Here is a 26,783-nt window from a genome sequence, read left to right on the forward strand (position 1 = left end):
CGAGACAATTCTAAAACCCCAAACACAATTAGGTTTTTTTGTTTTATCACAGAGTTCCTATGGCCACCTCCTGTCTCCAGCATCAGATCAGCTCGACGGTATCATAATATTGAATTGTCACCCGACTTACTCGTACATATAAATGCAAATTTTCAACTTCATTGGAAGTCGGGAAGTGGGTCAAATTTAACTTGCAAGATTTGACCGTTACAATCATACATGCATAGGTAGGTACATTGCAAGTTAATATCAGTCGTGTCCAATGCGCGCAGCGACATAGACGCATTGATGATCAATTAATTTAATTAATTGCGAAATTAGCGCGGCTCGGCCGCAGCTAGCGAAGTGACGCGATGAGTGCCTCCGGACAGAGTGCACCGATCGTGAACGAGCTCCTCGCCTTTCTGCAACAGAAGCTGCTGCTGGAAGGAGTGATGGACACGGTGTCTGCTGTCCAGATCTGTTCGTCGAGTTTTTCCGTCGAAGATATCTGTGCAGCAAAGAAGGTGCTGCACGAGTCCCTCGGGATCGCCGGCACGTATGTACCTCACCGGAGAGGAGATGAAACCGGGAAGAAGACCCTCGAGAACATCATAAACGTTCTAAGGGAGAATGAAGATCGGATTCCAGAGTTTACGACGACGGGCGCCTCCAGCCTGCCGTCCTATATTCCGGATCATGTCGACGTTAGCTGCTTGTTGAAGGAAATCGTGGCCCTAAAAACAAGTCTAGCAGATGTCATTTCGAAGTTTGATGCAGCCCAGGTCACTATAACCGAGTTACGCAACGAAGTCATCAGTTTGCGAAACAGTGCCCTTACTCGGTCGGCGGCGTCGAATTTCAAGTGCGATGACCGGCAAGCCACGAGCGCCGAGTCGGTCAGTTTGCGAGTTGCTGACACTGTAAAATGTGTCGCATCAGCTGTGTTGCCGCCCGCGATCCTCCCGCGCGCGCGCCCTCCCCCCGCCTCCTCCAAATCACGTCATCGTGTTTACGCGGATGTCGTCGCCGGTCCGAAAGTCGCACCGAACCGGGTTAGTGTACCTGTAAAGGGTACTGAAGATCGAGCGGCTCCCAAGGAGAAGCTCCCTGTTACCAGTGTGGATGAGGAGGATTTCACAGTGGTATCAAGAAAGAAGAAGGCGCGCACGGCGCCTCGTAAGACTCAGTGTGGTACCGCCGAACCAGCTAATTCTGGCTTGCGGATTGCTACACCGAGTAAGGCGCTGTACGTATCGCGCCTGCATTACACCGCCACGGCTGCTGAAGTGGTGGAGTATGTACACCAGAAGACCGGCTACACGCTGAGGGTATTCCAGCTTCGATCGCGCCACTACGTGCACTTCAACTCTTTTGTGGTGCGCGTGCCGCGACCGCTGCAGGGAACCATCGAGTGCGTCGACTTCTGGCCGAAAGGTGTCGTGTTTCGGAGGTTCCGGGGCAAACTGCCGAATCCGACACAAGAGCAGCCGATGCAACGGAGCCACGCCGTTTTGTCGACTAAATAGTGTTTAGTTTTAAGTTTATAAAATACATATGTATGTTAGTCTGTAAGGTATTTGTAATATGGGCCTTGTTGCCTGAATTAAATTTCTAAATAAAAATAATAATAAGTTTTTGGCAAAACATTCATTTTTGGTACAAGCTTTTATCGCTGACTGTACTTTTCCTACGACAGACAACTAATACTCATCGAGACAATTCTAAAACCCCCTAACACAATTAGGTTGCGTTGTTTCATCACAGAGTTCCTATGGCCACCTCCTGTCGCCATCATTAGATCAGCTCGATAGTATCATAATTCATAATATTGTATTGTCACCCGACTCACATATGTATGCAAATTTTTAGCTTCATTGGAAGTAGGGAAGTGGGTCAAATTTAACTTGCAAGATTTTACCCTTACAAACATACATAGGTACATAGAGGTACCTACATTTGAAGTTAATAAAAAGCTTGTAATAACTACAATTATTTATATTGCGTTAGCTCCTCTTAACCGCCTTCGCGTTCGACTCTACATTTACTTAGCATGCAATAGCAGTGGGGAGACACTCCTGACTTCGTGCAAACTCGGCTCCGTTCGGCTCAGCATTGCTCCGAGCAATTAGGGTTGACACGACTTGCTGTCCCTTTGCGTGCACGACCACTGATAAGATTACTACTTGAATTTTGACAACCCTAAATAGTCGAAAGGGATAGTGCCATAAGAGAAAGGGATATGATTCGACCCTGAATCGCTGTCAAACTTCGGTTTTGTACGAAGCGTACTTTCTGTACGGTAGTACTATTACTTATTCTGTGGCAATAGGAACGTTATAAGGACATAAAGACATAATGTCAGGTGATAAACAGTGACCTTTGACCCAGGGTCGTGTAGAAATAAAGATGATATGACTACTAAAGCTTCCAAGTCGTTATGACGACCGAGGCTTGATGTCTAGTGCTAGGTTCAGAAATATTTTCACGAAAAGAGGCAATCGTAATGTTCATACCGCAATTATCGAGGAGCCATAAGTAAATGTTTGTTTTTCAGAGAGCGGTTGAGGCGCGGTTTGCTAACCCTAGGCCAGACCCCTAAATTATAAAAACGTATAATTTGTATAGGTACTATTACAACCTATAGCCCAGTAATCTCACGAAACACACTCGCAACTGTCGCAATCTACCGCAATAGGTGATCACGTCGTGCTTTCCATAGAAAACGAAGCGCCGGGAGCTCCGGCCCGGCCCCGGCCCGGTCTAACCGGAGTCATCCTTTAAGCATTTCAATGACGCATTCCAGTTGATTACAAGTCATCGACATGACTCACGCTAGACCGGGCCGTGACATGTCATTTTCTGACGTTTGTTCGGTGATCACGTGGTGCTTTCCATAGAAAACGAAGCGCCGGGAGCTCCGGCCCGGCCCCGGTCTGGTCTAACCTGAGTCATCCTAGCATTTCAACGACGTGTTGCTTGCTTATAACCTTATAAGTCATCGACTTGAAGCGTATCTAACACGCCCACAAATCGAATCAATTGATTACAGTCTTATCTATTCGCAAATAACCAATTACCTCAACTAACTCAGTTATCTCCGGTCCCAGTATGCCTCATGGATTTACTGAAGGCCGTTGTTCTCATCTCTTTTTTGAGAGAATGTCAACCGTTCAAAAGATACCCTCAAATTTCGGAGTTCGTGAAAAATGATGCGTTTTTGGAGCCGCCGCTAGATCCAAAATTAAAGGTATCTTTTTTAATGTATTCGTCTGTATGGTAATTTAAGTTGTATTCTTTGTTATTTACTCGTAATGCATGTTAACTATAATATGTAATGTTTTGTAAAGATGTGTCCCGCCGTGTTTCTTGCCGGTCCCATATTGGGATACACTCCTCCTATTGAGGGGGGATTTAAATCTTCTCGAGGCAGAAGTGTTGGGTTAGAGCCGGTATAACTTTATAACGTGTAACGTGTACAAGCGCATTGTAATATCCCTACTTGAATAATAAAATATCTTTATCTTTACACTATACAGTCAGGGTTAGGCGCAGAATGTGACACAAAAAAAGACACAATTATCCGGTAAACTTGGGGATGGGGGGGTATTTTTTTGTACCTTTTCTTCATAAACTTTCATTATGGGTATCATATCACCACAGTGTAAAAAGTAACAGTGGACTGACGCCTTTGATGTTTGCGTAAATGCCGACACCGCACAAGAACACAGTAGGGTTGTCACAGACTTTTACACAACTATAAATATGATGACATGACATGCGAACATTTTAAGGCACAATTATTATGAAAACTGTTCGCCAATAAAGCACAACGGTTGCTAAGATATATTTTTTGTTGAACAGAATTAATGAATGTAGTTACCTATATCAACCTATATTCAATCAAATCAGACCCATGATAAAATAAAATATTTTATAATCAACAAATGCTCAAAAAAGGGTCTTAGTATTAAACTAGATACTTTCCAAGAATACATTTTATTGTGTAATTTTTCTTTTTAGGTAGGTGCAACAGATATTCGGTATTCGGCCGAATAGTAGCCAACACTCGGCCGAATACCGAATATTCGGCAAAGTGGCCGAATACCGAATAGTTGCCGAATATTCGTGGCATCTTTACTATATATACTACCTTTTAATTATCCTAATGTAAACATAAAAGGAAGTACAACATGGGTAAGACGTTTAAAATTTCACGATTAAACTTTACGGTTGTAGCCACGTGGAAGGCATTATGAAATTATTATGAGTACAGCGTCGTACACCAGTCAAGAAGGGTATATGAAATCCTACTCAACGGCGTAGATATTAAACTCAAAGATCCATGTATAGTTTTTATTGCCTACAAAGAGGGAAATAATGTTAGGCGAAAGATAGAAGCTATTAAGGATGACTCATGCTAGACTGGGCCGTGCCCGGCCGAGGCGTCCGACTTGTCATTTTCTATGACGGCTGATCGGTGATCACGTGGTGCTTTCCATAGAGAACGAAGCGCCGGAAGCTCCGGCCCGGCCCCAGCCCGGTCTAGCGTGCTTAGTGTAACATGTAACAACAACAAACAACACAACAACAACTCACACACACACACACACACACACACACACACACACACACACACACACACACACACACACACACACACACACAACACAACAACAAACAACACAACAGAACGGTAACAAGTTGGTGGAAGCTGGGAGTAGCTCGTCAAGAAGGGTTGTTGACCCAAGCAATAACCTCGTCCTTACTCAGTTAATTAATTTCGTAGCTTTGTTAGCATATTTGGAAGTCTCTTGATCCTTTTATAAATACGCACAGTGTGTTCCGAATTCTAGTTTTTATTTTGCAAGTACCTAAGTCCCTATAAATATTTAACTTTGATAGCAGTTAAGAAAATTATCTAAGAAAATACCCACATAGTTAAAAGTATTTAAAGTTTGGTGCATGTTCAAATCTAGTTATGATTCGTCGTCTTTAAATTGTTTTTTCTTGTAGTATTATTCTTAAGGTTTTTTTTAAAGTTGTCTAATATTGTCTTCGGTTACCGCGATAGTTATTCAAGAAACAAAATAATATATTTAAACGGATTATATCAGGATTACCACGTACAATGAATTTAAATATACATCCCGACATTTCGAACTCTTCGTGGACAACGCCTCGGTACCCAAGTTTTTGGTCGGGTAGCTAGTTTTTTCTGTTCTTGTCCGTGATATTACGCAGGTAGATGCTAGTAGTATACTGTACTGTTGTTATATGCTAGTAATATACTGTACTGTTGACTTTTACCAAGCAGTCCCCAATAGTCCCCGTAAAAGGTTTACATGACACGTTACTCTCTTGGGGTTTAAGTCCCCATTTGTATCAGGATTCCATAAAACGAGTACACTTTCATATCACACTGCCAGAGTATACCAGTTTACAAGTTCACAACGACTAGTGAAACTTCGAATAAAAATAAATGAGCGCTGCGCGGGCAAAACAAGGGACATATTTTATTAAAAATGTTCTATTATAGGTTAACGGTTCAAATAGGTACCTTTTTGCACTTTGTGACACCTTGTTATTCGGTGTAGGACTGATGCTGCCCTCATTTTGTTGGTTTTTCCACGTTAAATCTTATAAAGTATAATTAGTTACACTGCCGCTAGCTTTAATATGCGACATTCCATAATTACGTGTGTTTGAGACAATCAGCGCCATTTCTCCCTCGACCGACTTCGCACCTTTCCAATTTAAAAAAAATCTTCAAGGTGCATTCTCCATATACTCCTACCTACCTATCGAAATAAGTGCATTAGGTATATCGACATTAGGTAATTCGTTCAGGAGGTATATCGTATTTCGTACGATAGGTTTAAAAGTTTTAAGTATTTCGTCCATTAGGTAAATACACTTTAGGTTCATTGTTCATTAGGCAGAGCTGGGCACCGTTAATCAAAAAGTTAACTTCGTTAATCCGTTAAATAAAAAGTTTACTTCGTTAAACGTTAAAATGTTACTTTTCAAAAGTTTTAACGGAAATTAAAGTTAATCGTTAACTCAAAATCGTAAATATACGCAATAAGAAATAAAACTAGGAGAAATAATCATAAATTTTGATTTTTAATAAAGACTAATCTACTAATTAACATGGTAATCATTACTAATTAATAATAGCATAGCCAATAAAAATATCATTCGCTAGCATCTGCCATAAGGGGTTGTGCACAAATCACGCGAGGTGTTTTCGGCTACTTTTTGACCTCCCCTCCCCCTTGGTGATATTTGGTGAGGTTTTTGGCTACCTCCCTCCCCCCAACACAATCTCACGTGTATTTTTTTGATTTTTTTTCATTCGACCTAATTTTAAAATAAGTAGTATTGTATGTAGAAAATCTTGTTTATTTTTCTATTTTCATTGATAGGCTCGCTATTTTGAAGTGCTGAGTGAAGATTTATGTTTAACGAAACCGAAGAAAAGTATCTATTCATGTGGTAGGTTTTTGTTTCTTAGTTTCGTTCACTGTAGAAAAATACACGTGAGGTTTCCTTATACTTCCCCTCCCCCAACGTGATCTATCGTGATTTGTGCACAAGCACTAAGGTGCATGTTCCCCTTCATGGACATGAGCATATTAAAATTGTCGTCTGATAGCGACGCCCGTTTTGGAGAAAAAATATCTTTTCCCGCCGAAAACAGGCGTTCCACAGCAGCACTCGAAGGTATATGTACTAGTGTTATATTTGAGGCAGCGCGCGGCCTTGGTGTGAGTAGGTATTAACGATTAACGGACTTAAGAAAAGTTAACGGAAGTTAACAAGTCCGTTACAGGTTTTTAAAGTTAACTTAAAAGTTAATCCGTTACTCGAAAACTTAACTTCGTTAATTAACGATTAACGGATTAACGAGTTAATGCCCAGCTATGTCATTAGGTATATCAGCTTTAGGTGTATCGTCCATTAGGTGCTTCGTGCATTAGTTATAATAGCTTTAGGTGAAACGTGCATTCGGTATATCGACTTTAGGTGAAAGTACATTAGGTAAAACGTGCTTAAGGTATATCGTGCATTAGGTATTTCGTCCATTAGGTTATTTGAGCTTAGGTATTATAAACTTAAGTCAGTCAATGTTTAGGTAAAATTATAGATAGGTAATTTAAAAATAGGTAAATCAAGCATAGGTGATTCAACATTAGGTAAATCAGTTTTCGGTATTCTGATATGTAACCCTTGAATTTTGAGTCGCTATTAGCGACATGTTTCGGGCCCGTCGGGGGTCCTTCTTCAGGCTCGAGTGCCCGCGGCACTTCGTGCACTGAGCGCGCCACCCGCCTCGTCGGCGCAATAGGTGTGTTTTTTCTAATACAATGACATTCGAAATTCGAATCATCATCTTCCTCGCGTTATCCCGACAGTTATGCCACGCCACGACGGCTCATGGGAGCCTGGCGTCGGCTTGGCAACTAATCCTGAGAATTGTGTAGACACTAGTTTTATGAAAGCGACTGCCATCTAACCTTCCAACCCGGAGGGGAAACAAAACCTTATTGGGATTAGTCCGGTTTCGTCACGATGTTTTCCTGTGAAATATGATACCTATTTCGTACATAAGTTCCGAAAACCTCATTGGTACGAGCCGGGGTTTGATTCTGCAACCTCCAGATTGAAAGTCCTACGCTCTTACCGTTAGGCCAACAGCGCTTCGAACATCGACATTCGAAATTCGCATCTCGGTACATTTCTATTTGCCTGCGTAACCTTTGAAGCCCCGTTTGAAGAGTCTTCAAGTATCATTTGTAAATCCATAAAAATCGAATTGGCATTTCTCGAAATCCCCTTAAACATGAAGCCTTACACCTGACATGTATATCAGAATTGTCAGACACAAATGGCATTGGCATCTAACAATCCCAGGCATCTGTTGAAATTGAGCCATTCGAGAGAACACATTTGATCCAATTTTTTCCAATTCATTTTTCGTCGTATTCTATCGCCATAACAGCCATTGGAATGTTGAATCTATTGCATAAGAATAAGGGACACAATTGAATGAGGTTTTAATGGCTGTTATGACTATTATGAGTGATGAGGAGATTCTCGGATTCCGTAAAGATTTCCTGGTTTTGATTTATATGCTGTGAATTGTTCATAAAAGATCTTTAAAAAGTGTACACGTTTTTATAGGGCATGGCATAAATCCATACATTATCTAAGTTTCGATTGGCGTTTACAATCAACTATTGTGTAGTAATAGAAGTGTGTATAGTGTCAGGTAGCTCTGTAAATGACTGTACACTAAAGTGCAATCAAAGCGGGTGACTTTCGGGCTTTAATCGCTCCCGAGTGTATAATTTCACTATAGGCTACCGTATAATTTTTATTACCCAATTACATGAATATAGTATGTATAACTGGATCTGGCATGAAAGGTTGGGGAAAGTGACCGAACAGGATAAGTCTTATGTATCTTTCAGTAGTAGTAGCAGCGAAAGAGCTATTATTGTTTGTCACACATTTTATTAGTTCCCCACCGTAAATTTAGTATGGATTATGGTGGGCAACAAATAAATTCGACCAATCATAGTGTCGCATTGCGTATGTTTTGTCCCTCGCGGAGGCACGCGTATACCACTTCTATAGGAACCTACCTTCTATGCCCAATTAGAAATTCACAAGTTACCTCAACTTGAGCTAACATTGTAACTTGGGAATCCTCATTAAAACAAGGGCCGAGATTTGTGTTCCTGTTACCTTACAAGTTAGGGTTACGAGAATTATGCTCAAACTATGAAGTTCACATCACTAATGGATTAAATGCTTGAAGTTTATACCGGGTGGGCCCTGTAACACGAGCAATAATTAAAATCGGTATCAGTATCGGTAACGCCGATTATTTACTTCAAAAATCGGTATCGGAATCGTATTGGAAAAATTATGTATCGGTACATCCCTAATTAAATCATATATTGTACTCCTCAAGCGATACAACTTTAGTTTAACAACTTTTTTAAATGATTAACTCTTTAGATAGGTAGTACATAAATAAATAAATAAATATTAAGGATTTTTTCACACAAATTGACTAAGCCCCACGGTAAGCTCAAGAAAGCTAGTACATACCTTATTTTTCATACAAATTTATTATTGTCTTCAGGTTAGAGTCCCCTGCAATAATATAACAAATGTGACACGCTCTTATAGCTCTACAAATAAGATCATCTCAGGTATTTCTGCGTGATAATTCCACTACTAGACCTTAGATATCGGCTACGAAATAACTCGCGTTTTGGTAAGAAAACTGATGTATGGATTTACCACTATTTCTTTTCTTATCTCTCTCTATGGTAAGCCTATAGTTTAATTTATTGCTTCTACAGGACCCAACCGGTATGTTACGCTAAGTGATTTCGATATTCATTAATTTGTGTTTTGATTTCGGAAAACATTATTCGGTAAACTGGCTTATGAATTATGAAGATCAATCAATTGTGGCATTATTCGATTTTTATGAAGTTTCTCTTTTGTTTTAAAAATATTTTCTTTCTGTATAAAAACAACTAAAGCCGCATAACAATTAAGGGCTAAATGTAATTTACTATTGAGAGTTTGGGCCCGATTCGGATTTTGAAATAGACATCTACCAGATATCTTTTAGACGTCACCAAGATACGATAACGATATGTTTAAGATCTAAGCTGTCAAATTTGACATTTATGCGATTCTGTAGGGCTACCGCCAATACCGAAAATCGTCAATTGCGGGCATTTTTCTCTGTCACTCTAATTACGCCTTCATTGGAGTAAAAGAGTAAGATCCCCGCAATTTGCGAATTTCGGTTTTCGCGGTAGCCCCTCTGGCGATACTCTTGAACGATTTCCACAAGATATGACTTAGAGATCCAATTCACATCTAATAGATATCTAACGCTATCTGACGTAAAAGTGACACTGGTTGTCCGAATCGAGCAGCAAAAGAGAACTAGTTGAAATCTAAACTATAACGTATCTAGAATGGATCTAGTACGTGTCGTCTCTTATGAAAATCTTTAAGTTCGAATACGGCAGTTTGTGGATTTCCACGTTTGAAAGTAAATACACAAGTCTTTGATCTTTTTCAATAGGTTGCCCATTGAATCGAAACTCGTGTAGCAACATGTTCAAAAATAGCCTCAAAGCATTTTTCTTTAAGAAGGTCTTCGCTGTTTGAGGAATATTTACTCTGTACTCTTAGGGCCACTTGCACCATTCCACTAACCTGAGGTTAACCGGTTAAACCTGGAGTTACCATGGTTACCAGTACAATTTGAAACTGACACTTAACGGTTTAACCGCTTAACCCCAGGAACCGTTAGATTTTTGGCGCTAGGCGTAAATATGAAGTTTATGCTTCCGATATAGTCCCCAAGATGGCAGAAGAAACCGTACAATACCGGTAGATGGTAGCACTTCCTTTGGAAATGTACATGTTTCCAATTCAGGCCACAAGGTGGCAGACCCTCCCACGCACGCACGCGCACGGTCCCTAATATCATGGTATAATAATATACTCCGCCTGGTACTCCATTCCCGTCTTTTCTAGGTCACCTAACTGACACGGGCCTACGTCATCATGCGACAGCGCTATATGATAATATGCGATAGCGCTATATATAGCGGCCATGTTGTTGTGACGTAGGCCCGTGTCACTCTGGGAATGGAAGACCATGTTTTATTAGACTATGCCTAATATTCATGCTTTGAGTTTATTTTTCAGGGTTGGGTTCCATTGGTAAAGAGTGATGACCATACATACGATGATTACTATAATAATGACTACAATAAACATGTAAGTGATGCTATGTGTTTTTAGGGTTCCGTACCCAAAGGGTAAAACGGGACCCTATTACTAAGACTCCGCTGTCCGTCCGTCCGTCCGTCCGTCCGTCTGTCACCAGGCTGTATCTCACGAACCGTGATAGCTAGACAGTTGAAATTTTCACAGATGATGTATTTCTGTTGCCGCTATAACAACAAATACTAAAAAGTACGGAACCCTCGGTGGGCGAGTCCGACTCGCACTTGTCCGGTTTTTTTTACAATTATGGCCTGGATGGGCGAGTCTTTTAAGCCATGATGCTAGGTGATACATAGGTATTTTTATCAAGGGGCTAACGCTAATTGGAGTATGTAACTTAGAATATTGAATAAGTAGTAAGAATGCTTAAAATTCTTTTGACATTTTGCTGGGACCTCAGTCTTCCGTGACCACAGCTAGTGCTACCTGGCTGAAACGTCGGAAAAAAGGTAAAAAAAGCGTTTCTTTTATTTCTGCCATATTTTATTGTGACCTTTTTTGCCACTTTTGTGTTATTTCTACTAAGAATCACGAGCTCTTTCGATCCTAATGGGATAAAAATGTCCCAGAGTTTTTTTCCTATTGTGTTACCATTTCCCTATATACTTTGTATGGCGGTAACAAAAAGGAAAGTTTGAAAAATGTATGGAAATTATAGGACACTTTTGTTCTCCTACAATAGATAAAAGGGCTCGCGATCCTGACTAGAAATAACACAAAAGTGGCAAAAAAGGTCGCATTATTCAAAAATGGCAAAAAATAAAAGAAACGCTCAAATAATTAAAATTTATCGCATTAGACCCGTTAATGACATTAATTATGCTTACAATTATTACTTATTTTTAATTTGAATTGGTTTTTAAAAAATGACCTGACGACCGGTCTGGCCTAGTGGATAGTGACCCTGTCTGCTAAGCCGATGGTCCTGGGTTCGAATCCCAGTAAGGGCATTTATTTGTGTGATGAACACTAATATTTGTTCCTGAGTCATGGTTGTTTTCTATGTATATAAGTATGTATTTATCTATACAAGTATGTATATAGTCGCCTAGTACCCATAGTACAAGCTTTGCTTAGTTTGGGGCTAGGTTTGATCTGTGTAAGATGTCCCCTAATATTTATTTATTTATTTAACATACACAAATAATAATAATAATACTACTATAGTGAGGGACTATAGTAGTATTCATACTAGAAGGGTACGCTGATGTCAATTCAATACAATTTAGCAGTTTTAGGTCATATATCATCTCATCATCAGTTATAAAACAACTCTGTTTGTTTGGAATTGTTTTGGGATCACCCAATTTAGCTCTGACCTTAGAGCATTTAATAACCGGAGTCGTCTATAAGAGCTTACCCCTCTGCCGAAAACCTTGCACAATTGTGCCAACTTTTTGTATGGACTGACATGGCTATTTGTACGTTACGTACAAATCACGTACAAATAGCAATAGGTACATTTGACGTCCCCTCCCTCAAAAATCGGCAGCCTGTTTCGTAAAGAAAATGACAACGATGAAATATCCAGTTACTAAATGCTCTAAGGTTACAAAATATCTCTGTTTGTTTGAAATTGTTTTGGGATCACCCAGTCTAACTCTGACAGTAAGACTTGGCAGTAAGAATGTATCCATATCCCTATAAGCTCCATACTTGACGCCTCACTTGGCATAAACACTTTAACATTATTTAAAAAAATTTTTTTTTTTTATAGAGTAAACCACCACCACCACAGGAACTGGAAGGGGGCGATAATATCCGTGATTTAGTAAGATTGCACATATTATTATATTCATTTTAACTACTACATTTAGATTAACTTTGGATTCGCATTTATTTGGGGTAACTTCAAAAAACCTGCCAAGTGCGAGTCGGACTCGCCCAACGATTGTTATGAAGAATAAGAAGAAAGTATTTATTAGCACAAATCTATCTTAAAATTTTCTTGGCTAAAGTCCGATACCTACGAAAAAGGCTTAGAGCATTTAATAACCGGAGTCGCCTTTAAGCCCCTCTGCCGAAAACCTTGCACAATTGTGCAAACTTTTGTATGAACTGACGTTTATCTGACATGGCTAGTTGTATTGAATAATTTTACGGTTTAGACTCACTTGTTTTAAGTCACTCGCGAGACATGTTTCGTAGACATATTTAATTACACAAACGGGTCTACCGCGATATAATTTCATTGTTTTTACCTTTAATTCCGACGTTTCAGCTGAGTTGCACCAGCTGTGGTCACGGAAAGACTGACGTCCCAACAAATGTCAACAGAGATATTAATAAAACACCACTAAACTACCCGAAATTAGTTTATAAAAATGTTTGGGGTAGACAAAGAAATTGCAGCTACCCGTTAAAGTTTAATGTTTATTGTCCACGGCACGACACGCAACACTCACAGTATCCGTACACTGGTCCGAAGATATATCCGCTGGTTTCAACATTTTTATAAACTAATTTCGGGTAGTTTAGTGATGTTTTATTAATATCTCTGTTGACATTTGTTGGGACGTCAGTCTTTCCGTGACCACAATGTAAAAACCAGGTAAACACAATGAAATTATATCGCGGTAGAACCGTTTGTGTAATTAAATATGTTTCGTAGAGCCTAGGTCTCCTTTCTCATGCACTAACAGTGCGAGCAGCGTTCACGACGGCCGTATATCGCGTACGCGATACAACTGAGTCTAAACCGTAAAATTATTCGATGTTAGTATGTCTCACAACAGTTTAAATTCGATTATGGCTATTTGTACGTTACGTAACAATCATGTACAAATAGCCATACATTTGACGTGCCCCTCCCCCGCGAAAATCGGCAGACTGTTTTGTACAGAAAATTACAGCCGAGGCATCTCCAGTTACTAAATGCTCTAAGGAAAAAGGGCAGCTTGAGTGGGGTGATTAAGTGCTTTAATTGAACATTAAGTGCCAGTAATTTTAAGTGGCGTTTGATGGGGATCACATTAGTGATATGAAATATGAGATTATGACTACAGTTAGGATAGGTATTTACGTCGTGTGGTCGAGTTTACAAACACGTTTATTAGCCAACGTTCCAAAATATTTACTTGACCTTATTGTCAGTGTCTCAGAGGCGTGTAGGTATTATTTTCATCACACCAGCTGGTAGAATTAGACCAAGAAAAGTCTGCAACGATTTTGATAGTATACGCAGTCCAAATGTTATTTATACGTCATAATTTCATAGAAGCTGGACGTTTAAAACAACACTTGCACTGCGTGTGCTATCAAAATCGTTGCATGCTTTTCTTGGTCTAACTCTAAAGGCTATATTTGATAACTCAAAAACAGTCAAAACTGATGAGAAAGTAGCATTTAATCCACAGGAGTATTAAAGTAAATATATGCAAATTTTGAATTGTTTCCTCATTTTAGCTGGTGGAATTGGCTTTTAAGTGATGATTTTGAATAATAAATATTTAGAGCGTTCATTTGGATTTGATTTCTAATGTTTTACAGTTAATATTTTCATCTCGTTGGTGTAGTGAAAAAATCTGTTTCACTCAGTGGCACAGTTTGTTAAGCTCGCGTGCTAATATTGATACCCGAGCAAACAAAAGGTTAAAAACCGGGCAAGTGCGAGTCGGACTCGCGCACGAAGGGTTCCGTACCATAATGCAAAAAAAAAAAAACAAAAAAAAAGCAAAAAAGAAACGGTCACCCATCCAAGTACTGACCACTCCCGACGTTACTTAACTTTGGTCAAAAATTACGTTTGTTGTATGGGAGCCCCATTTAAATCTTTATTTTATTCTGTTTTTAGTATTTGTTGTTATAGCGGCAACAGAAATACATCATCTGTGAAAACTTCAATTGAAAATTTCTATCACGGTTCGTGAGATACAGCCTGGTGACAGACGGACGGACGGACGGACGGACGGACGGACGGACGGACGGACGGACAGACGGACGGACGGACGGACAGCGAAGTCTTAGTAATAGGGTCCCGTTTTACCCTTTGGGTACGGAACCCTAAAAATTGAACCAAGATTCCAAAATACAATCACAATGGAGTAATAACTTGTATGTTTCAGTATTCGACATTAAATGAATTGGATAAGGTGAGTATTTTATATTAAATACTTATAAGCGCAAGGCCGCACTGGCAGGATCGCCATGTGGTGTGGGACGTAAAGACAAACACTCACAGGAGTATAGGTTTATTCTGATATATGATACTTATGCTAACATATATATAGGGTACATGTGAGAGAGTGTGCGTGTCATATATGGTGTCAAATTGTAGGAGCCTAGCCAATATGATAATCGGACATCGACAAACACCAAACGAAAAGAACATATCGAGATCACAGATGATGCTAAGAAAATTCACGTGACTATTTCCATATATTATTTATTGTTTAAGGTCCGGCGCATTTTTAAGCCCGCGTATTTCGCTAGCCGTGCATAGAGGAAACACCAGCATGCTTGGTACATTTAGCCGGGTACCTATGGCCTACTTAACAGCATATAATACCCTTAATTTTTATATTTACCTAGTTATAAGTTTGTAAATTTCTGTACCTATTTAATTACCTTTAATAAAATATCAATTTATTGTTTCTATTGGCGTTTTCTATCACGATTGTCACCTTGGCTAGGCTTACTAAGATACTTAGCGTCACTTGCACCATTCCAATAACCCGTGGTTAACCCGTTAAACCTGGAGTTACCATGGTTACCAGTACAATTTAACACTGGGTTAACGGTTTAACCGCTTAACCCCGGGTTAGTGGGATGGTGCAAGTGGCCCTTAGTAAGTTATGTTGGCAATTCTTTTAGTGGGTTGAATTTCGGAGAGAAAGCTCAGTGTTGCGGGTAAGTTCTTTTATTCATATTTATTAATATTAATAACTTTTTAATTTTTGCACCCTTTGTCTGTATTTTCATTTTGGAATCCTTATGGGTAGATTATGTACCAGTATGATAACCGCGTTGTAAGCCATTGTTAACATTTTTAATAACAAAACTTCCGTGAGACACAGACATATTAAATATATTAAGAACGGGTCACTCACGTATTTTAAGTCGAAAAACGCTCGACATGTTTCACTCCGTACCGAGAAGTGTCATCGGGAGCTTGCGTTTGTCAGTAAGCGCCGGTCCATCACCGTAAAACGCAAGCTCCTGATGACACTCCTCGGTACGGAGTGAAACATGTCGAGCGTTTTTCGACTTAAAATACGTGAGTGACCCGTTCTTAATATATTTAATACAATGTTAACATTATTATATTATTGATTTCGTTGACAAAAAGGTCAAAATAAATATAAATAACTATTTTCTTGCAGCAAAAATACGCGGATAGTCCTAAAGATGAGTACCATGTACGTATTATACAAAGCATCGCATAATATTGTTATTATATTCATAATATTTAATTACACAAACGGGTCTACCGCGATATAATTTCATTGTTTTTACCTTAACCCTTAAATGCATGATTTTTTTCTTTTTGCCCGAAATTAATATATGTATCACATAATTGTTTGCCGATTCTAGGAAAAAGAGTTTAAAAAAATATAACTTCGATTTTCACTGCGAAATCAGTGTTAGAAGTTGAATTGGCTAAATCATATTTATGTAAATATGTAATTTTCAGTAATAGATATATGATTTTTTTTACTACCATTAGAAAGGTACACTATTTGTGATATAAAGCCTGACAACAGTTTATTTGACCCTCGCCATTTTGCGGATTTTCAATGGTACTAATTTCTTTTACTGGCAACAAGTACTGTTTGACAACGAACGTTGGATGTCATCGAATGTCACCGATGTAAACAAACGGAAAATATCTACGAATATATTCAAATATAAACGGTTTTATTACAAAAATGTCAAAAAAATTACCAAAGATGCGAAAAAAATTGTAGTGAATGCAATCAAATACTTACAGCTTAAAAAAGACGAAGGATTACATAGCATTCCAATAAACAATGTTTTGAAGTTGGTTGTTGACATGACCGGTATTGACATTTTATAGTGCGATTTTATTGAACTGGTTAGTTGTTTGGTTTAAACTTTAATATTTCATTTAAGGTTTATGTAGATCGACGATAAAAATCCTATAATCGAATTGGAGACTGAACGTTTTATAATCGAGGTTGGTGGTCCTGAAAGCGACACAACATCTGATGAAAATCAGACTTCGTCAGAGTCAGAAAACGAAGAATATATGTATAAATATTGAATATTTAGAATCAGATTTTGACGAATAGGTAAATTGAAAGAACCGAATTCTCTATAAGCAATGTTTTGACATTATACGAGTATCAACATGAAGCCAATGCCCACTACCCCGACTATATACATGACGTACGCACATTATTGCCATACGTAAGCTGTTTGCAGCGACACTATCTCAGGGTTAAATAAACTGTTGTCAGGCTTTACCTATGATAAAGTTTTTAAATATAAAATAATTACAAACCCCGAAAACACCGTTCAAAATCACAAACTAAAAATTATCTACTTCTGGATTTTTCCAAGCTTTCCGACTTTTCGTCTTAAAACGAATGTAATTTTTATAAATAAAAAATATTGCGTAAATTTAACCCTTAAATCATCACCCTACTACTTGACGTTTGGTATAAAGGTGCGTTTATGAATGTAAGCCTTTTTTTTTAAATCTGTGAGCTGTCTAATGCTTTGTAGACATTTGGCAACACTATGCATTTAAGGGTTAAATTCCGACGTTAGACCCGTTCTCGGCAGACCCGTTTGTGTAATTAAATATGAGTACAAAACGCGAGAGTTTAAAGTGTTATATTGTTATTATATTATTTCAAATATAATATAAATCTGTTGACGTATGGGTCGAATTTTTTCGAGTAATATGCGATCTCTTTTGGAGGGTTTAGTCACTTTTTACAAGCTTGCAAGCAAGGAACTGTGTAATAAAACAACGAAACCTAATAGGGAGTATAACTGCAATGTTCTGCCGCTAGAGTGCAGCACTAATTTGTTTAGTAATCCATAGAGTAACTTATACATACTAGGCCTTAAACAGTTTTTTGACAAGTTTTCACTATGACATTGATGCACCAAGGCGGATTTTTTTACAGGTGGCCACCGCGAAACGTGAAAATCGAAATTTCTTTATCTGCCTCTCTATCGATCGAATAAGCAAGAGTGATAGAGAGGCTGAAACCGAACTTTCGACTGTCGTGTTTCACGGTAGGCCATGTGATTGACCTAGTGACGCCCTCTACGCAGAGTTTTGCGTAATATTCCCTATTGTGTTTGGGGTTTTTAGAATTGTTTCGATGAGTATTAGTTGCCTGTGGAAAGAAAAGTACCTACAGTCAGCGATAAAACCTTGTACCAAAAAATTTATTTTCGCCAATATCTTATTCTTTCGTATACCTACTCGTATGACATATTTCAGTTTGCTGTTTTGTTATTTTATTTCAGAAGGAACTTCTGAAAAATGATTTAAATGTAAGTTATCTCCCGGATACTCGTGACGTTTTTCGGTTGAAGAAATGTCACTTTTGGCACTTCTTCAAAAGTGACATTCAGATCAGTATCGTACCTGTGACTTCTTGTTAGTATTGTTCGAATCGGGCCGTTCGAAACTTAAGAGCAATTTTATTTTTAGACTTGATGCTAATTTATGTAAAAAATATATAGGTATATTTGACACATATGTACATATTATTATTGTCATAGATAGATAGATAAACCATTTATTTGTTTGCCACAACATCTACACACATGTTGATAAAAAATAAAACAATAACAATACCAAAATAAAAACAAAATAAAGAACAAGAAGCATCAATAAAGGGGCCCACTGATTAACAGTCCGCCGGACGGTATCGGCCTGTCAGTTGTTCGGAACTGTCAAAATTTTGTTCTACCTGACAGGCCGATACCGTCCGGCGCGGCTGACTGTTAATCAGTGGGCCCCTTAAGAGGTAGGTTTGCTGTGTGCGTTGCAGCAAAACAAAAGGGTTCTGGCTCACTAATACGCTCTACTCTTTCGGGTGAAGCACTGATAATTGTGCACACATGCTCGCAATGTTCGCGAAATTTTGGTAACAATCTAACAATAGATCGGCTACGTTAGCCACTTTCGAGCACACCAGAGACACCAACGGAGTTGATAGAAAAAGAAGTGGTGGCCTAGCTAGGCATGGGCGAAGTGGGCCGTCGCCCACGGCCTCACGGTCCAAGGGGTGCCTCGCGCGAGGCCCCTTCGGGCTCAGTGAAAGAAAAGGGCCTCGCAGATGCGACTTCGCCCACGGCTAGATTAGTTCACGCTACGCCACTGCGCCGTGGCCGAATCGGCCGTATTGATTATTACATATTTGACAATTACGTATATTTTGTGTATGTTTGTTTAGGAATGGGCCAGGCAATTGAAGAACCAGCACGCCCGTGAGGTGTGGGAACAAGAACAAAGGGTACCTCGAGTTTTGTTTATTTTTGATGTGATCATGTTAAAAAATCCGAAAACGACTTTTCACCAGTGTCTGACCCACTAAACCTTTGCTGGTAGTGCCATTGTTGTAATTGCTGGTGGGTTTGGCAATCTTCTTCAACCTAGCGTTATCCCGGCCTAGCGCCAGGGTCCGCTTTCCTGCTCAATCTTCTCCACTTTGCCCGGTCTTCGGCATCCTCAGGTGTGAGATTGTTCTCTTCCATGTCCGCAATCCAAGCATGCCCGCATGGGTTTGGAAATCCAAGGAAAAATTTATCTCCTAAGGCTCCCAAAATTTATGCACACCTCCTGGGATTGTGCAAACTCGGATAACAGATATTTACGACCAAATGAAGGTATTAAAACGATTTTCAGCTTGCTAGCAATCAATTATTCAAAACATTTTGGATCTAATTTGATTGGCCTATATTAAGATGATGATAATTTAATTTAACAACTGTTTTTTAGTCTATGCCAAGAAAGCCGGCGCTGCCTAGTATTGGGGTAGGTACTATTTTATTAGATGAAGTATATGATCATGGTCTTGACGACCGGTCTGGCCTAGACGGTAGTGACCCCTATGAAGCCGATGGTCCTAGATTGAAATCCCGGTAAGGACATTTATTTGTGTGATGAACACAGATATTTGTTCCTGAGTGATAGATGTTTTCTATATATTTAAGTAGGTATTATCTAGATTAGGTACATAATTTACATATATTCGTGAGGAAAATGGGGACTACGTTTGTATGGAGAAGCGTTCGTCACTTTAAAAAAAAAACTATTTTTTTAGTTTTCACCATATTGGAATCCTGAAGTACTGCGGGTTAATCTGCAGATGCAGGTTAGTACACTTAGTACCTCTTCTAAATTTATGTACAGTGGAATCCGTTTATTATGTCTCCGCTAATTATACTGACGAACCGCTTACTATGACCAAATGACGTAATTACTGTGCGAACTTGCGAAGTTTGGTTTTCATATAAAATTATTTGTGACAAAGTCGGATAAGATGACTTCGCTTATAGTGACAAATCGCTTACTATGACCTATAAATTCTATTTTTATAAAATTATGTCCGGTTATACCGTAAAATGGGGTGAGTAGGTGCAAAACTGACATTCAAACCTCGATAACATTTTATGTTTACATATGCAAACTGAATGGTGTATATAATAAGTGTTCCGGAAGTTTTTATTTTATTTTGGGTAGTTCCAATTCATAACTTTGAGGATAAACAGGAAATCCCACCTCACCCCGTAGTCCCTCGTATTTGGGGTGAGTTGGGTTTTCATACAAAGGTGATTTTAGAAGATTGTTGGATCGATTTTTTTTTATTATGAGTATTACTATAGTTCCATTTTAATTCGGAATACATTATTCTTGTAGCAGTAGCCTTAAAATCCCATCTCACCCCCCTTTCGTCCCTTCTCTCCCCATTCATAACCCAACTCTCCCCGCGAACCCTACTCACCCCATTTTACGGTACTGACAAATTCGCTGGTTTTCGTGTCGTCTAGTTGTTTCGCTGTAAACTAGAGATGGGCGGAATATAGAGTTTACCGAATACGAATATTTGGCCGAATGTTCGGTTCAGATCTTACCGAACCGAATATTCGCTACCCTTATGTTTAATTATCACATAGATAAATAGAGAGATACATAGATAGAATACTCTTTACCTATTGTGTCACACCTCAGTAAAAGATATAGCTTAACAGTTGATTAATGATAGAGGTAGACGACAGGCGGTCTTATCGCTAATGGGCGATCTCTTCCAGATAACTTTACACACCTTAGACCAGCGGTTCCCAAAGTTGACTGAGCTCTGAGTCACCTAACAAAAACTACCATTTCTGCCATTTCTGGGGCCTAACTCTTGGCCGCCTAAAAAGAGGGCATAAAACATTATTAGTAACCCTCAGGTTTCATAGCAGTTTCACGGTCCACTCAGTAATCGACCGCGACCCACCTGTGGGTCACGACCCATATTTTGGGAAATGCTGCCTTATTGTATGAGAAACCTGTCCGCGCGGACCCGTCAGCTTTACTCTATAACGCTCCCTGAACTTAATACATATTGGTCCGGTGCGGAGCGATCCGCACGGACGGTCCGTGTGACACTAAAACTTAGACATATTGAAATAGTCATTACTATATATATATAATAGTCGCTAGCCTTAGACATATTTAGTTATAAGTTAGTTTAGTTTGAGGATAGGTTTATCCGTGTAAGGTTGTCCCCAAATATATTAATTTAATGTATTTAACAATTTGCAGGAAGATATTGACAGTCAATTTACAACAACGAAAAGACCAAGATTTGATTTACAGCAACAGCGAATGGTATGTTATATTGGTATACATTTTTCATAAAATATGTATAAAACCTATTAAAAAAAAAACACTAATCGTTTTATAGATATCAGGCCCTCAAATGATGGAAATGGCAATACAAAAAATGGAGGTAAGCAGTATCTCAATTTATTTTTGCTAGAAATGAATGTACAACTTCTACCTTACACTTATCCAACAAATTATCTATGTTCTTTGTATATACGCCTTAGTGCCATACATCTACCTAATATACATAACAGTAATAGTACATAACATGCATATCATGTTTATTTAGCAGAATTCTAACTATTATTTAGTAAGAAGGTATGGAAACATTTATGTAAACTGAAATATTAACTCAAATTAAATTTTAAATGAAATATATATTTAAACAGATACCCTGACATTTAACAATACAAGAGATATAAACAGGTTTATCTTATGGACAACTTATTTTAAGGTATGTTTTTAATTATCTGCAAACATTTATATTTTGGTCAGTAGAAAAATGAGTTATTCAGAAAAATCTAACTTTCTTGCTTGCTGACCATCTACGGACGAAAATCTATTTTTTGCTGATCATGTAATTACTTGTGTATAGTGGTAAATGTAAGAACTCGCAATAAACACTAATCACAGCGTAAACAGGCCCCAATGTGAAGGCCACTCCCACCCGTTTTGACCTTACATCCCCTTATTTTTACAGAACGCAGCAATGGCGAAGGCTGTGAGAAATGTTACGTTACCACCAACGGAAACTAAAAACACACATAGAAGATCGATATATGGAAGACGTCAAAATGTCGCTGTAAGTTATTATTTTATCAACCGACGAAAAAAAAAACGGAGGAGGTTCTCAAGTCGACGCGTATATTTTTTTTTTTTTTTTTTATGTATGACCACGCATAACTTTTTACAGAGGTGTTCGATTTTTTTAACTAGCGACCCGCCCTGGCTTTGTATCGGTTACACAAAACCTTAACAAATTATACACCTAACTCTATAGATAAGTGAAAACCGCATGAAAAGAATAGAATAAAATATGTTTTACAGGTAGTGTTTTCCTCGAAATATTGCGTTTCACTCGGTAGCAAAGTTTGTTTTAACCTCGTGCCTTGTGAAACCTTCTCATCCTTCAATATTCCACGTTTCGAACCGCTCGCTACGCTCGTGGTTCAATTTTGGAATCTTTCGCATGCTCAGGTCAATATTAGCACATGGGGTTAAATCATGGTATAATAATATACTCCGCCTGGTACTCTATTCCGAGATTCGCGTATGACCTAACTGACACGGGCCTACGTCATCAATGTCATCATGCTGTTTACAGGTTCTCAAACTTTAAAATGTGGGAGAATTTTAACCAACGGTGAAAATTATTTTAACGGCATTAATTTTAAGTTATCCATGTAGAAACATAGTAAAATAAAACAAATCTAATGTATTAAATTAAACTTTATTTATCTATACAAGACAAACGTTTGAAAAACTAATTCACAGTTACACATTAATTACCAAGCTTACGGCGTGAAAAGTTTGGAAAACACTGCGACTGCTGACACTGAGCGAGAAGGAAATAACAATTAACACGCGTTCGACAAGGATGACGGTCAGGGCATGAAGTTATCTAGATCCGAATTGTCAAATGTGACAGAGCTATCCTGTGTTGTCAGTAGTGTAAACAGAATTACCCGAACGTCTGAAATTTCTGTCGTGAATCGGAAGATATTGCTAACGAATAATTAAAAATGACGTGTTATTGTAAAATTTAAGATAAAATACATATAAATGAAAATTATAATATTATAAAGAAATATTTTAACTTATTAACCATAGGTATAATGTACCCATGTAACATGTTATGTTGAAATAAAGTGGCAATGTTATTGTGACGTAGGCCCGTGTCACTCTGGGAATAGAAGACCATGTTTTATTAGCACATGGGGTTAAATAAAAACTTTTCTTCCCTGTAAACTATTATCGGTAAGCTTATTTTAAATAAACGTGGCGAATAATCTGAAATTGATTGCAGTTATAATGTAAATTACCATAGGTATCGGCTTGGAATTGCATTAATCCAAAACCATTTAAATCTCAATTACCTGACTGACATGGACCCTAACTTTACATAGCCCACAATCAATTTGTACAAAATTATGGCTATTTTACTAAGAGCCCATCAACGTGCACACTAGCGCCACTGCTAAATAATCGTGATTATCTAAATTTAACGAAAGATATTTAAATACAAAAGGGGTCCGCTACGTACTGTATTTTTTTTTTAATAGGTACATCAAACTAGTTTTTATGTTGCTGGATTCGTCAATCTATGCGTCTAAAGTTAAAACGGCCGTTTTTGTTTTGAGTTCATACATAAGTAGATCGACGAATCCAGCAACATAAAAACTAGTCTGATGTATTCAAAAGGGAGCGTTCAAGTATTACGTAACGCAATTTTTGTACATTTTTGACCCTCCCTCCCCCCCACGTAACGCGCCGTAACGTTTTTCTGTACCCCCCTCCCCCTAGTAAAACGTTACGTAACCACCAAGTGACCATTTTTTTACCTAAAGGACACAATTATGTGACGTAAAGTACCGGAAAGTCGCTAAAATACCTTTGTTATTGTTTTAATCGCGTTAATACTCGTATTATTAATTAACATTTGAAATGTCTAAAATTTTTAGAAAAATCACGTTTTAAAAAATGCGTAAGAGAATCTCTCTACGCGACCGTTCTGAAGGGTTAAAAAACAATGTTACGTAACGCGTAGTTCAAACCCCCCCTCCCGCCCCTGTAACGCATCATAACGTTTTACAAGACCCCCCTCCCACCCCCAAATTCGTTACGTAATACTTGAACGCTCCCAAAGGTACTTAAATACAAAATACAGTACGTAGAGGTCCCCTTTTTAGGGTTCCGTACCCAAAGGGTAAAACGGGACCCTATTACCAAAGACATATGTTCTTTTTGCTATTACTAAGACTCCGCTGTCCGTCCGTCACCAGGCTGTATCTCACCAACCGTGATAGCTAGACAGTTGAAATTTTCACAGATGATGTATTTCTGTTGCTGCTATAACAACAAATACTAAAAACAGAATAAAATAAAGATTTAAGTGGGGCTCCCATACAACAAATGTGATTTTTGACCGAAGTTAAGCAACGTCGGGCGGGGTCAGTACTTGGATGGGTGACCGTTTTTATAAATAATGGTACGGAACCCTTCGTGTGCGAGTCCGACTCGCACTTGGCCGTTTTTTAAATATCTTTCGTTAAATTTAAATAATCACGATTATTTAGCAGTGGCGCTAGTGTGCACGTTGATGGGCTCTTAAATTGCTTGATTCGAATGTCATCTATTCTCTCACCCATATCAGTGTGATAAAGATTGATGATAGCAATTATTCTGGTCCTGTGACTCTTCGAATGCAAAGGTTCTTATGAAGGTTTCAAGGGTCTGATATAGGTACAGAGTGATTTTGTTATATGTGACCGTACTCTAAGGGTTGAATATGTCTGTCATACTGAATACATTTTACCATGAAAACGCAAAAAAATAAAAACCGGCCAAGTAGGTTACCATCATTCATACGTACCATTACACAAAAAAATTGCAAAAAAATCACGTTTATTGTATGGGAGCCTCACTTAAATATTTGTTTTATTTTGTTTTTATACATCATCTGTGAAAATTTTAACCGTCTAGCTATAACGGTTCATGAGATACGCCCTGGTGACAGACAGACGGACGGACAGACGAACAGACGGACAGACAGATAGACGGACAGACGGACAGAAGGACAGACGGACAGCCGGACAGACGGACAGACGGACAGACGGACAGACGGACAGCGGAGTCTTAGTGATAGGGTCCCGTTTTTACCTTTTAGGTATGGAACCCTAAAAAGCATTTAAGTAGCCAATGGATAGTAAGGTCAGGTAGGGTAAGATAAATATAGTTTATTTTGCTCGGGGCGAGAGAAACACCGAAGAAATGAGAAAATTCATTAGGTATATTTGTAGTACCTATTACCATTATGTAAACCGTGTAAACTGTTTTGTGGTAAGTACATTGTATTTGTATAAGCTGTATACCATTTAAATTAGTTTTTAATATTCTCTAATTGTTTATTTTCCATGGAAGGGTTTATCTTGCCTATTAGTTTATTTTATCCCACCTAACCGTAGAAGCGCAACTTTGTTTTCGTTACAAAAATATTTTCTCATTGAGCAAATCGTCTTAGGAAATTTAGGAATTAATGATATCTGTTAAAAATAACACCAAAAAGTCTGAGCTCTCACTCCTAAACAGGCCCTTCGACAGTCGAACTTCTGTATATCCCGCTGTATGTCTATTCTATCGAATAAACAGTATATAATATATATTCTGTGGAAGACATAATGAATGTGCTGCCACATACACTAACGACGAAGGGTCCCGAGATTGTGGTCTGACCGTGTATTGGGATGATCGATTTATAGACCCTTTGTGGTTAGGGATGCCACATACTTGATACTTGTCATTGTTGAACTATATGTCAAGTGTCGAGCTGAGGACAAACACAATTTACAATGTCTTGATAAACGAGTAAACTTACGTTCCCACCTAATTGATATTTGTAAGACTGAGGAGTGGTCTAACTACAAAAGTGTTTGTCGTTATAAAACAATCGCATTCGCTCTATTTACAATCTCGAGACTCGTTTGTTATCTGAACTCCTAGTGTAAATGGGCCTTTTCTAAAATAAATATTGAAAACCTGATTCTCACATATTCTGGTGTTTTTGGGTTCTTTCAACTCAGAATCACTAGCATATTCAATCCTGATGATAAAAAATGTGTATAAAAATTGTAAATTCCACTACGTCACGTACAATAGGTACAAGTGAAAAAAAATTTCAAACTAAAACGTGACGTAATGGAATGGACATTTTGGGACATCTTTTTAAATAGTAGGATCGAGAATGCTGTCGATTCTGAATAAAATGTGCCCAAGAACGTCCAGATTTGAAATAATCAGGTTTTCAATATTTATTTTAGAAAACGCCCTTTCACTTAGAGAATATAACCAAACGGAGTGGTCATTAACAGGCGTTCCCCTCTGTCGAAAATAGGCGGCCAATGGTCAACCACATGTATGGACTGACGTTTATCTGACATGACGCACCTAT

At 38.5% G+C, this 26,783-nt stretch overlaps 1 protein-coding gene across 1 annotated transcript in view; it reads left to right on the top strand.

Moving 5' to 3' along the window:
* The first annotated feature begins 353 nt into the window (after window positions 1-353).
* LOC134801712 (uncharacterized) overlaps window positions 354-26,783 on the top strand; it is a 68,527-nt gene continuing 42,097 nt past the window's right edge. The window contains exons 1-14 of the mRNA XM_063774310.1: window positions 354-1,280; window positions 3,032-3,229; window positions 10,735-10,806; window positions 12,533-12,586; window positions 14,880-14,906; window positions 15,628-15,663; window positions 16,137-16,172; window positions 18,262-18,288; window positions 19,197-19,256; window positions 19,742-19,777; window positions 20,067-20,117; window positions 21,554-21,619; window positions 21,696-21,740; window positions 22,317-22,418. Coding sequence (XP_063630380.1) covers window positions 354-1,280; window positions 3,032-3,229; window positions 10,735-10,806; window positions 12,533-12,586; window positions 14,880-14,906; window positions 15,628-15,663; window positions 16,137-16,172; window positions 18,262-18,288; window positions 19,197-19,256; window positions 19,742-19,777; window positions 20,067-20,117; window positions 21,554-21,619; window positions 21,696-21,740; window positions 22,317-22,418 — 1,737 coding nt within the window. The remainder of the gene's footprint in view (window positions 1,281-3,031; window positions 3,230-10,734; window positions 10,807-12,532; window positions 12,587-14,879; window positions 14,907-15,627; window positions 15,664-16,136; window positions 16,173-18,261; window positions 18,289-19,196; window positions 19,257-19,741; window positions 19,778-20,066; window positions 20,118-21,553; window positions 21,620-21,695; window positions 21,741-22,316; window positions 22,419-26,783) is intronic.

This window comes from Cydia splendana, chromosome 23, assembly GCF_910591565.1.
Source record: "Cydia splendana chromosome 23, ilCydSple1.2, whole genome shotgun sequence".
NCBI lineage: Eukaryota > Metazoa > Arthropoda > Insecta > Lepidoptera > Tortricidae > Cydia > Cydia splendana.